This window comes from Phaenicophaeus curvirostris, chromosome 28 (genome assembly GCF_032191515.1).
Source record: "Phaenicophaeus curvirostris isolate KB17595 chromosome 28, BPBGC_Pcur_1.0, whole genome shotgun sequence".
Lineage (NCBI taxonomy): Eukaryota > Metazoa > Chordata > Aves > Cuculiformes > Cuculidae > Phaenicophaeus > Phaenicophaeus curvirostris.
Genome location: NC_091419.1, coordinates 1,346,763 through 1,358,506, shown reverse-complemented (window position 1 = coordinate 1,358,506; position 11,744 = coordinate 1,346,763). Strand labels below are relative to the sequence as shown.

At 51.0% G+C, this 11,744-nt stretch overlaps 1 protein-coding gene across 4 annotated transcripts; it reads right to left on the bottom strand.

Annotated features, from left to right (window-relative positions):
- Positions 1-196: 196 nt before the first annotated feature.
- Positions 197-10,657, bottom strand: LOC138731848 (butyrophilin subfamily 1 member A1-like). Of its 4 annotated transcripts, none has more exons than XM_069878110.1 (11): positions 10,559-10,657; positions 9,403-9,507; positions 7,789-8,136; positions 6,567-6,848; positions 5,411-5,515; positions 4,424-4,444; positions 3,795-3,815; positions 2,823-2,843; positions 2,354-2,374; positions 1,582-1,614; positions 197-1,116 (listed from the first exon to the last, which is right to left on the bottom strand). In XM_069878110.1, the coding sequence occupies exons 1-11, from the start codon at positions 10,566-10,568 to the stop codon at positions 599-601; spliced, it is 1,485 nt and encodes a 494-aa protein (XP_069734211.1). In that variant the 5' UTR covers positions 10,569-10,657; the 3' UTR covers positions 197-598. The 4 variants fall into 4 exon arrangements, with proteins under 4 accessions (XP_069734211.1, XP_069734212.1, XP_069734213.1 ...); XM_069878111.1 differs by lacking the exon at positions 10,559-10,657 and adding an exon at positions 10,462-10,507; XM_069878112.1 differs by lacking the exon at positions 9,403-9,507 and having other exon boundaries at positions 10,559-10,633.
- Between the last annotated feature and the right edge of the window lie 1,087 nt (positions 10,658-11,744).

Below are 11,744 nucleotides of genomic sequence, written 5' to 3'. Positions count from 1 at the left end.
TGCTAGGTGGTCCCGGGACACCTGGGTGCATCCTGTAAGCAGGCATGGGGACAAGTGCAACCATGGACCGGTCCCATTTGCCTCCTGCAGGATGCAGTGAACCATTTTCTCACAAGTGCCTGCAACTCCCAGCCAGGCTAAAGGCAGTGGAGACACCACCTCAGACACAGACATTTGGTGTTGGCACACAGACAAATCCCGCTGAAGTAACTTTATTCTGTGCATCAAAAAAGTGGTCCCTGTTGCGGGAGTGTCTTTTCAGTGGAAATGCTGTTCAACAGGTAGATAGTGAGAATGAAAAACAATGGTCACACGTCAGGGAAACTGTGACCAAACACAGAGGATTAGTTCTTCCCCTTGAGGGAGCTGCAGCACCAGCACAGAGGTCTAGAGAGGTAACGAGAACTCCACCCTTGGAGATCCTACACAGCTCAACTGAACAAAATCCACAGATACCTAAGGCAGCTTTGAGGTCAGCCCTGCTGCCGGCAGGGGCTTGCAACAGAAACCTCCACAAGTTCCTCCGACCTAAATCCTTCCATGAGCCTGAACCCCTGATGTCCCCTAAAAAAAGTCTTTTCTTCCTCCCTCGCCTTCATCAGGGCCACATTTTAAGCCATGTCCCAGGACCCAGCCAGACCCAGGGGTGAACTCTTACACCTTCAAATGATGCCAGTGGAAATGTGAAGATGGGAATCTCCTCATCAACACTGAAAAACGCCACCCGTCCCTCTTCATAATCCAGAGAGACCCGGATCCGCTTGGGAGTCTGGATTTCAGGAAGGAGAGTGCGATTAGGGGATGTGAGAGCTTGGAAGTGCCCTGCCCACTGCCCTACAGCCCAGATGCCCTCCTCGGGTTTAAACTCAATCTCGCCCTTCCTTTTCACATCTTCTCTAGAGACCCCCACAGTCCACCCTCCTCCATCCACCGCCTCCACCTCCCAGTAGTGTCTCCCCGAGGTGAAGCCTTCCTGGCCCAGCACGCAGCGCCACGGGTTGAATCTCTGAGGGATGTCGGGCATGTCCTGCAGAGAGTCTTCTCGCTTCACGCTTCTGCGGTCATCAGACAGGACAAGGTCACGGTGGGCTGTGTCTGGATCCAGAACCACCCTCACTGCAGGAGAGAGGGAGTCAACACCTCAGGACAGAGCTCACCCCAGGGAGATCTTTGCTGAGACTGCGTGTGGAAGAAGAAAAGCGTGCAGGCAATAGCCAGCAGGCTGTGGTGTGGGAAGCTGCACGAGGTACCACTATTAGTGCAAGGAACAGAAAATGAAGCAGAGGGATGACATTGAGCAGAGGAGGAACGGGATCGTCAGCAGACCTGCAAGCTGAAGAAGTCCCCATGTCTGTAAAACACAGCCAGCACTGCTCGCTGAGGACCAGGACTCTCCAGACTTTCCTGACACTGTGTGCACTCAATAAATAAGGGCTTGGAGTGTTTCAGTTCCTCCTGCAAAGCGAGGGTTGGCAGAAGCACCTTGGCCTCTCCAGCAGCACTGTGGGAGGGGAACTGTCAGGAGGAGAGGTTAAAGCAGGGTAGATGATGCAGCACCCAGAAAGACTGAACTTCATTTACCTTCTTCTATAGGCACTGCGTATCTTCTCCATGCTTTAAAAAAAATAGAAAACCACAGATGAGAGGGAATCTGGACAAACGTGCCCTGGATTAGCTCAGGATATGTCAGTGTAGCTGCACACTTTCTGAATTGTTGCTCCTTTTGTGAAAGTCATCTCACAGGGTGTGACCTCAAACCTTCCATGTCCAGCTACAAATACAACCACGCTGCCTGGCCTGATTCGGACAGACATCTACGGTCTGTTCAGACTCTCACTGGAAAGTGAAAAAACTATCTTCTTTCTCTCTCTCTTGATCGGGAGTGCAGGGATGGAACGAGCAGAACGGTTTTCAGCTGAAAGAGGGGAGATTGAGATGGGATCTTAGGAAGAAATGTTTTGCTGTGAGGGTGGGGAGGCCCTGGCCCAGGTTGCCCAGAGCAGGGGTGGCTGCCCCATCCCTGGAGGGGTTCAAGGCCAGGTTGGATGGGGCTTGGATCCCCTGATCCAGAGGGAGGTGTCCCTGCCCACAGCAGAGGGTGAGACTGGATGGGCTTTGAGGTCCCTTCCAACCCAAACTAGTCCATGATTCTATGACTCTGTATCCTTGGAAAATGAGTATAGAAGGCCTGCGGGAAATAAATTAATAACACAGAGAATAAAGGAAAATAATGTTTATGAAATGAGTCCAGTATTTGCTACCCTTTTCTTTCCCAAAAGGAAAACTAAAACCAGTGCACATGTGCAAAACTCAGCTGAGAAGCCTCCCATGTAGGAAAGGGAAGGATACTCACCAAGTTCATCAGCTTGCTTCTCTGAAAAAGAAGATAAATCAGCACAAATGGGTTGTGAGACATTGATTTGCACAGGCAGGAGGGTTGGTTCTGCCAACGTTGGACAATGCAAAGCCCTCTCCCACCCCACGCATGGAGCTCTGCTCTGCAGGTGATGCTGCAGGTTGTCCTGCTCAGGTTTGGTGCAGGAAAAGGTCTCTGGGAGGTCCCTCATCTACAAGGGGACCCGTAACTCAGCCTTCTTCCATCTAACTTGTTACCCTCATCTTCCATCAGATCCAGCCCCAACCGCAGACCCCAGCTTCAATGACATTTAATTTTTTTGATCCTCAAATTCACCCTCTCCTTTCCCCCTAGTCCTCCAACCACTTTTGAGTTCACTTCACACTTTAAATGAAAAAAAACCCAAACAACCCACTGCCTTATATAGAGCTCATAAAACCCCCTTTGTCAGGAAGAGGAGACTCACCGATTTCTGCCTCCCGGTCTCCTGAACAACAGACAGAAACACACAGGAGTTACTATCTGCCCCTCCCCAGGCTCCCAGCTGGAGGACCACAAGGTGAGGTTGGGATGGAGAGGGCAGAGTTCCTGAGTTGTACCCTGCTTGCAGGGATGCAGGGATGCAGGGATGCAGGGGTGCAGGGGTGCAGGGATACAGGGATGCAGGGGTGCAGGGATGCAGGGGTGCAGGGGTGCAGGGGTGCAGGGATGCAGGGGTGCAGGGATGCAGGATGCTGCAGGGATGCAGGGGTGCAGGATGCTGCAGGGATGCTGGCCCTTCCCCAGGGAGCTGAACTCGATGAGTTTTCCCAATCAATCTGCATCAGCAGCAGTTTAGCAAGGCTCATTTTTAACAGCCAAAGGGCTAATTCTTGGCAATTCTATGAGCTACAAACAAGCAAGGAAGGAAGCGGACAAAAATACACTCCTTCTTCAAGTGGTCTGGGTTTTTCTTAATTTCTTGGTAATGAAAAAAATCTATATTTTCATAAGAAAAATTTGAACAGTTTTGGTTTCTCTAATCTGCCCCTAAAATACAATAACTTTTCAGTACTATTTCACTACTTGAATGAAAATGAGACTGTTAAAAAGCATTGCGAGTCACACAGGGAAAGAATCCTAAGGACTTGGTTAATTGAGTCACCTTCCCTGGAGGTGTTTAAGGGACGGGTGGACGAGGTGCTGAGGGACATGGTTTAGTGTTTGATAGGAATGGTTGGACTTGATGATCCTGTGGGTCTTTTCCAACCTGGTGATTCTATGACTTTTCAAATTGGATTTTCACATTATTAGGGGACTGGAGGATGAAGAAGGTGGGGGGGAAGGGGGAGTAAAGTATCTGCCTAGAAAGAATGTTTGGACAGAATGAGAAGGTGAATAAAAAAGTCTGAGAGCTTTCGGGGAGGATTTAACCTGGAGAATGGGGAGCGGGACTTACGCAGTGCTGCCTCCTGCATCGCTGAAAAGCAAAACCAGAAGAGAGCGTCACAATCACAGCGCATGCCTTGCTCACCGCTGCACTTGCTGGGGTGGGGAGGAGGCTGAAACTGCTCGCGATGGAAAAGCTTCAGCCCAGGAGCTCCTCAAGATGTTTCTTTTTGAGACTTTTGGGGATGAGCCCACCTGGGGCAGAGCCCAGCGCTGCGTGGCTGCAGACTCGAGCAGGGGCTCCAGCTCCAGGGCAGATATTGCACCGACAAGCGAGGAGCGTGGGGCTACATCCCACCTTCACTGCTACTCAACCACCCTTCCCCTTGGGGGTTTTTAATGTTGAGACCAAGCCGAGGCCCTTGCAAAGTGAAATGTGCCACCCTAAAGCTTCCTCCAGCTTTAGGAAGAACCTGGAGAGCCCTTTGCAAAGCAAAGGTCACTATTGGTACAAGTTCACTCTTGGTTTGGTTCTGCAATGTTTTTCCTTACAATGAGAACAGCATTTCATCATTTCAGAAACTACTTTCACAACTATCTATACCTGCCAGCCAAACCGTTTCCTTCCCCTGTCTCCCCCCATGAATTCTCCATTTGAAGGCATTCTCTGCTCTCTGGAAAATGGAAAGTAAAGCTTACCTATTTTTTTCTCATGCTTCCCTAGGAAGGAAGAAAAAAAGAAGTTTAAATCATTTAAAAACTCATCCTTTCCAAAGAGCACCAATTAAAGCACAGTGGGATTTACAGCTTCTGGCCAGGCTGCAGTGCCTACACGCCCCACCGGCTCCGGCTCCTTTGGTAAGAAATGGAGCATTTCAGTTGTCATTATTCCTCTGTATTATTTATAATCATAGAATCATTAAGATTGGAAAGGCCTCTAAGATCATCCAGTCCAACCATCAGCCCAGCCCCACCGTGTCGACTGAACCATGTCTAGAAGTGCCACATCTGCACAGGTTTTGAACCCCTCCAGGAAAGAGACTCCCCCACTGCCCTGGGAGCCTCTGCCAGGGCTTCACCACTTGGTCAGCAAAGAAATTTTTCACAACATCCAACCCAAACCTCCCCTGGTGCAACTTCAGGCCATTTCCTCTCATGCTATCAGTTGTTACTTGGGAGAACTATTTATTATTTACACCTTGAGGGGTCTTTCAGAAGGAAAGTGGAGGTGGTTGAGTCACCTTCCCTGGAGGGGTTTAAGGGACGTGTGGGTGAGGTGCTGAGGGGCACAGGTTAGTATTTGATAGTAATGGTTGGACTCGGTGATCCGGTGGGTCTCTTCCAACCTGGTTATTCTGTGATTCTGTGATTCTGTGACAGGTCCCCAGAAGTGCCGGGGTTTAATTGTTGCTCCATTCCTGAGGGTAGAACCCACCCTGGGCTGGGGCAGAGTGGGTGGTTTGTGACACGTTAACACCCGTATCCTTCTTTGCCAGCCTGGTTGGCGGAGAACCCATCTTTTCTTACCAGAAACCAAATCCTTGGATCTTTAAGCTCCCTGGAACCATCTGTGTATGTCACAGACACTGGGATCATCCTGGCATTTCACAATCCCACGTGTCATTCAAGACTGAACAGGACAGTCGCCACCCAGCCCCTTCGCCCAGCACCGCGCCAGGATGGTACCTTTGATTTTCAAAAGATAAACAGCGATGGCAAGGAGAGCGAGCACGGCAACCAGGACCACGCCAAGGGCAGTTATCCAAGGATGGGCATCTTGGAAAAAAGGATCTGGAAAATAAAGTCACCAGAGGAGTGAGGTTACTCTCCAAGTAGCCATGAATATATTGTTTCTGTCTCATACAAGTGTCCCTCAGATCTGAATCCCACCGAGGGTGACAGTCAGTTCCCGGGGTCGATGGTGTTTTGCCTGCATAGAGTGCAGGGGATTTTTAAAAGGCAAATGGATTGCTAACCATGTATTTCTAGTTAAATCATGCTTTTTCTGCTTTGGAAAAAGAATATTATATTTCATTAGGCAACATAGGATCAGAAACAGGGAAACATTTGCATCAACAGCAACACCCCAGTGCAGAGCAGAAGAAAGGCACAGCCCCACCTCGGGAAATAAAGACTCCCAAAATTGTTCATTCCCAAAGTAAAAAATGAACAGGATTCAGCTGAAAAGGAGACACCAGCACAGTGCGGTTCGGTGTACGGTTAGTCCAGTTCACCACTGCGTCTCTGTACCTCTGTTCTGACCTATTCCCTGCCCCAAATCAATTTTAGAATCACAGTGTGTCCTGAGCTGGAAGGGACCCACATTTATCATCGAGTCCAACTCCAGTCCCTGCACAGGACACCCCCAACATTTGCACCGAGCATCTGAGGGTGTTATGCAAATGATCCTTCCAGTAAAAAAGAATTTTTCTCTGTGACAAGTTAAAAATAAAGATATAGTCAATATATGCAGGGGCTAGAAAGAGGCGAGGCAGTTTAATTCTCATCCCAAACCAGAACAGGATTTCACAACAGGTGAGACAAAGGACAGAGGGTCGTTTCTCCTGTCTCGTTAGGTTTTAACCAGCCGTCTCTAGAATTCTGCAGCAAGCAGGTTTGCCTGTCCTCCCCTGCAACCTGCCCTTCAGCACTGAGCTGGTGCGTGCTGCCAGCACACCCACACAGACATTGCCAAGAGCCACAGCTCTTTGCACACACAGAACACGCATGATGCATTTAACACACAGCTTGCAAATTGCACCTGAGGTTCTCTGGCAATGATGCTTTCCAATCTCAGCCCAACTGGGAGCATCACAGGGCGATGCCCTCAGCCTCTGCTCACCTGCTATGTAGAACGCCGATCCCTGCTCTCGGCCGTGCAGGTCATGTTGGATAGAACAGGAGAGCTCCTGGTTTGCACTCCTGCTGAGAATGATGGTGCTTTCCGCTGCAAAGAGGCCATTCTTGTCCTGGGTAACACTTTCTGAGAGTGTTGGGAGGTGCTGCCCGCGGGGATCTCGCCAGAGCAGCTTGGGCTGCGGGTACCAGCCGGCTGAGCGGCAGCGCACACGGATGCCACCGTCCTGGTAGCGCTCGAGCGCGATGAGCGGGGCAGAGCCGCTGGCTGCAAGGAAACAGAGACCCCTGGGTGATCCTGTGGGATGCTGAGATTGGGGGAATAGGGCTGTTCCTGTCCCTGACAGAAGGGATGAACTTTGACAGACAAATCACAGGGTATTTTTTCAAGACAAGCATCACCTGGAGCTTGGGATATTTCTTGCAGTCTATTTCACGTAACTCAAAGACCTGCTCTGGAGGCTATGACTGCAGTGAAACAGCCTGCAGGCCTGGATAGTAAAATATAAAAGCATGAGCCAAGGCATTCTGACTACATTAGCCAATGCCAAATTCTTCTTACATCCACTTATATGAGGAAAATAATATCAAGAATATTTCTGAAGCAGACAGCACATCTCGTGAGCTCCTTACAGCCTCTTGGCTGACCATTTAACCTCTCTCACAGAATCACAGAATCACTAGGTTGGAAGAGACCCACCAGACCATCGAGTCCAACCATTCCCATCCATCACTAAACCATGTCCCTCAGCACCTCATCCACCCGTCCCTTAAACCCCTCCAGGGAAGGGGACTCAACCCCCTCCCTGGGCAGCCTCTGACAGTGCCCAATGACCCTTTCCATGAAAATTTTTTCCTAATGTCCAGCCTGAACCTCCCCTGGTGGAGCTTGAGGCCATTCCCTCTCGTCCTGTCCCCTGTCACTTGGGAGAAGAGCCCAGCTCCCTCCTCTCCACAATCTCCTCTCAGGGACTTGGAGAGAGCAATGAGGTCTCCACTCAGCCTCCTCTTCTCCAGGATAAACACCCCCAGCTCTCTCAGCCGCTCCTCTTGTTCTCCAGCCCCTTCACCAGCTTTGTCACTGAGACATGCTTGGCATTTTCAACCACAGGACTCAATAAACTCCTGTTTCCAAAGTAACCACCTGAAACTACTGCTGGGAGGAATCTAAATTGAAATGAGAGGTACCAGAGACACGGGCTACAAACCTGTGACCTTCAGTTCCACAATAGCATCATTGTAAAGCGAGTCCCGGCGAACAAAGCAGGTGTAATTCCCTCTGTCGGACAGTTGGACACGGAAAATCTTCAAGTCCACGCTGCCCTGGGCGAGGCCGTCCTTCAGCAGCTTGGTGCGTCCTTGGTACTGCAGCATCTGATCCCCGTACTGGTCCTGGTCCCCCTTGTAGCGATGCACATAGGGTGAGAACTGTTCCCGAAACCAGTTCACTTCTGTGTCCTGCGCACTCTGCTCTGGGGAGAAGCGGCAGGGCAGCACCACATCCTCACCCATGGCCACGACGACGGGGCCGGGGGGTCCTGTCACATTGAGCGATGCTGGGAGGAAACCCCAGAGGAAGGAGAAATAACCGTGAGTTTGCTGTGGTGGCTGAGCTTGGAAACCCGGCAGCTGTTGCTCTGTGCAGTTTGTGTGCGGCCGTGCCACCGCGTCAGGAGCGTACGCGTACCCGGGGAGGTGAATCATTGAGGGAAGGGGTGGGAGAGGGAGCCCTGCCACCACCCCTTCCTTGGCTTCCCTGTCCTGTGCTAACATGGAAGTTCTTTGTATCCCTAAGAGGTGCTTTGTTCTCAAGGGCTGCCCATACGGCTCAGGGTGGGGAGAAAGCAGGATAAAGAAGGAAAGTGGGGCTGAAAGGACTAGGAGTGGTTGGTTGGAGAAAGCAGACAACCTGGGTACAAATAAAACTCAAATATCCTCAGCTATTTGCACCTGCTATAAGAGATAATAACACCTTGGATGCTCTAGGCATCTTTGGAAATTAAATAAAAGGTTTTTTAATAAGGTGGCCACTCAGCTCACAGAGAAAGTGGTTTCTGGTTGTAGGAAACCAAACTCAAATCAACTTTGTTCTGGCAAGGTAATTTTGGAGTCCACCGTGGTGCTGCACTGCTTTGCCAGGGCTGCTTTGAAGAAGCTGCTTCAGGTCAGCAACCCAACAGCAAAAGAGCCCAGAGTATTATTTAAAAGGTTTGCTTTGTTGTTTTTTCCCTTTATTGACTTGGTTCTGCAGAGGGTCCTGCACATCCTGGACACAGCTCAGTAAAGCAACGATGTGCTGGGAGCATGCTGGGAATAGGGAGGGCGGGGTGGGAGGTGGCAGCAAACTATAATCAACTCATTGGCATCACCTAATCTCTGCCTGAGTTCAGCAAGGTTGTAGGAACACCTGTGCTGACACGGCTGGAGGAATAAGCCAGGATCCAGTGGGATGCTGAAGCTCTCAGAAGTGGACAAGAATCATAGAATCGTTTGGCTGAAAAAGACCTTTGAGATCATTGAGTCCAACCCCCCCCATGCACTACTAAACCAGATCTCTGAGCACCTCGTCTGCCCATCTTTTAAATCCCTCCAGGGACGGGGACTAAAACACCTTCCTGGGCAGCCCTTCCAGTGCCTGAGAACCCTTTACATGAAGAAATGTTCCCTAATATTCAATATGAACCTGCCCTGGTACAACTTGAAGCCACTTTACAAGGTTTATAGCAAAGGGCTTGACCCGGCTCAGCTGCATTAGCAGCCGGGAAGGTGTTCAGGCTGGAAGCAATGCCACAGGGACCAGCAAGAACAGGGAGGTTCCCTACCTGACTGCAGCTCGTGAACTTGGAAAATGAAACCGTAAATGATAAAACCCATCAGAAAGCAGCGGAGATGGAAACCGGAGAGCATCCTCTTCGCTAGGGCCCAACCTGGAGATGGGGAAGGAGAGAGAAAGGGCAAAAGGAAGGAGTGATAAGGGAACGTGGTGAGGGGGAGGAGACAGAGTTCACTTCTAAAGGGGTTTATTGTTGATTGCAGCCTCTTTTCATGAAGTTTAGGGAAGAGCCCCGAATGCTGAAGGTTTAAATTCATAGAATCATAGAATCACCAGGTTGGAAAAGACCCACCAGATCATCGAGTCCAACCATTCCCATCAATCACTAACCCATGTCCCTCAGCACCTCATCCACCCGTCCCTTAAACCCCTCCAGGGAAGGTGACTCAACCCCCTCCCTGGGCAGCCTGTTCCAGTGCCCCAAATTGGTTTTGCATTGTCAGCCTGACTTTGCTTGGTGCTTTAAGCACAAAGTATGGTATAAAAAGGTGTAGGTATTTCCCATGGGGAAACAGAACAGGCTGAAACATCTCTAATTCCATGAAAAAGCAGCAATTGCTTTAATCTGGAGCCCTTGCTTTTCATAGAATCATAGAATGATGGAGTAGTTGGGATTGGAAGGGACCTTAAAGCCCATCCAGTTCTAATCCCTGGACACCTCCCACTGGATCAGGGGCTCCAAGCCCCATCCAACCTGGCCCTGAACCCCTCCAGGGATGGGGCAGCCACCTCTGCTCTGGGCAACCTGGGCCAGGGCCTCCCCACCCTCACAGCAAAATATTTCTTCTTTCTTTTCTTATCCAGCCCGAAGAATGAGATGGAAAGGCACAGGGCGAGAAGGAGAAACACAGACCAAATGCCTGTGGAGCCGGGGCTGTGTGCTTCTCCTGCAGGACACAATCGGGTTGGTAGCACATCCCCTGCTGCCTCAGCGAGGGTGGGAGGAGAGCTGAGAGCAGGGAAAGCAAAATAACCACCTCTAACTCAACACCCAGCCTGGACAGGGCCTGGCCCTGCTCTGAACCACCCCCCCAAACTGTCTTATTACCTGCTGAGTTACTCCTGGCTTTGTTTCTGGGTAGTGAAACCCACAAGCGATGTTGGCAGATGTCAGAAAGCCATTTCAATCTGCGCTTTCCACATACCTGAGCTCATTCATGTGCTCTGCGTGGAGCTGCTCGGCCGTCCCCGCTGCGTCCAGAAGGGTCACTCATTCGGAGCTGAGCGTTTCCCGGTATGAAAACCAAACAGACACGTCATTGTGACTCCCAGTCTGTCACCACCCATTTCCTCCTGTGCTGCCTCTGCTCTGAAATGAAAAGCCACTGAGTAATTGGGGGGTTTTGGCAATGCTTTTGCTCTGGAAATATTCTTCTGGCAGCATCCCCAGGCATAACCACACACACCGCTGTGCGTCACAGCATCCTCTGAGGCTCTGCCGGGAACAGATGCCAGCAGCAGTTTTGCATCCCAGAGGCAGCAGCGGGAAGGAGGGAGGTGACAGATTCACACTCGAGATGATGAAGGGGTGGGGCAAAGCCCAGAATTGGATTAAAATCTGGGTTAAATCAATGCTCCCTCCTTGGCCAAGAAACAACGCCGTCCATTCAGGGAACGCTGCTGCCCCGGGATGTGTCACGAAGGCAGCTCCTGCCTCGGTGCTCAGCCCAGATGGGTCCAGCACGGTCCCAACCCCAGCCAGGACTTGGAGACAGGCAGGAGGTGAGAGCATCTGCTTGGGTAAAGGAACCTTGCCCAAAGGAAAGAGGGAGGTGATAAATGAAGTGTACAGAGGCACAGGCCTGGCCGACAAATGATGGCAGCAATAAGTATCATAAACCCACCTCATCACCCATGCTGATCGCTGGGCTATCACAGATCCACAGGCATCACTTCAGGGAGGGGCAGCCTGGCTTCTGAGATGGGAAGGATGCAAAGCGAGGGGTCCAGGATACTGGGGGTGTGTGGGTGAAAGTACACGATGTGGAAGTATGTGATCACCTAAAGGCACGTGCAGGGGAAGGGAATCAGGAGGTAAGGAGGCTGAGAGGCAGAAATGGGTATAAAAATGCTCATCGTGGGTAAAAGAGCTGGTCAGTGCGCTTGGTGGGTGGGAGGCCTCAGTCCAGGCGACTGGAGGGGCCACGCTGGTGCCTGGGGAATGAGTGAGGGCTGAAGGTTTGTGGCGAGCATCAAGCTAGACGAGCTGGCAAGGAGGGGCCCTGGGGAGGGACGGAGGGTCCAGGGTCCAGGTGGGGGTATCTGGCTGTGCTGCTGCCTGGGGCATCTGCAAATGTGCATGTGAACCTCGAATGTCACGTGTGTGGCTGC

What these genes read in the sequence shown, in the direction of transcription:
- LOC138731848 (XM_069878109.1), bottom strand. Translation starts at nt 9,670, where the DNA reads ATGAATTTAAACCTTCAGCATTCGGGGCTCTTCCCTAAACTTCATGAA. An exon ending in AGACCGGGAGGCAGAAATCG is followed by an intron (nt 2,375 to 2,822) that starts GTGAGTCTCCTC and finishes CTTCTTTTTCAG; the next exon opens with AGAAGCAAGCTGATGAACTT. An exon ending in GAAGCAAGCTGATGAACTTG is followed by an intron (nt 1,615 to 2,353) that starts GTGAGTATCCTT and finishes TTTTTTTTAAAG; the next exon opens with CATGGAGAAGATACGCAGTG.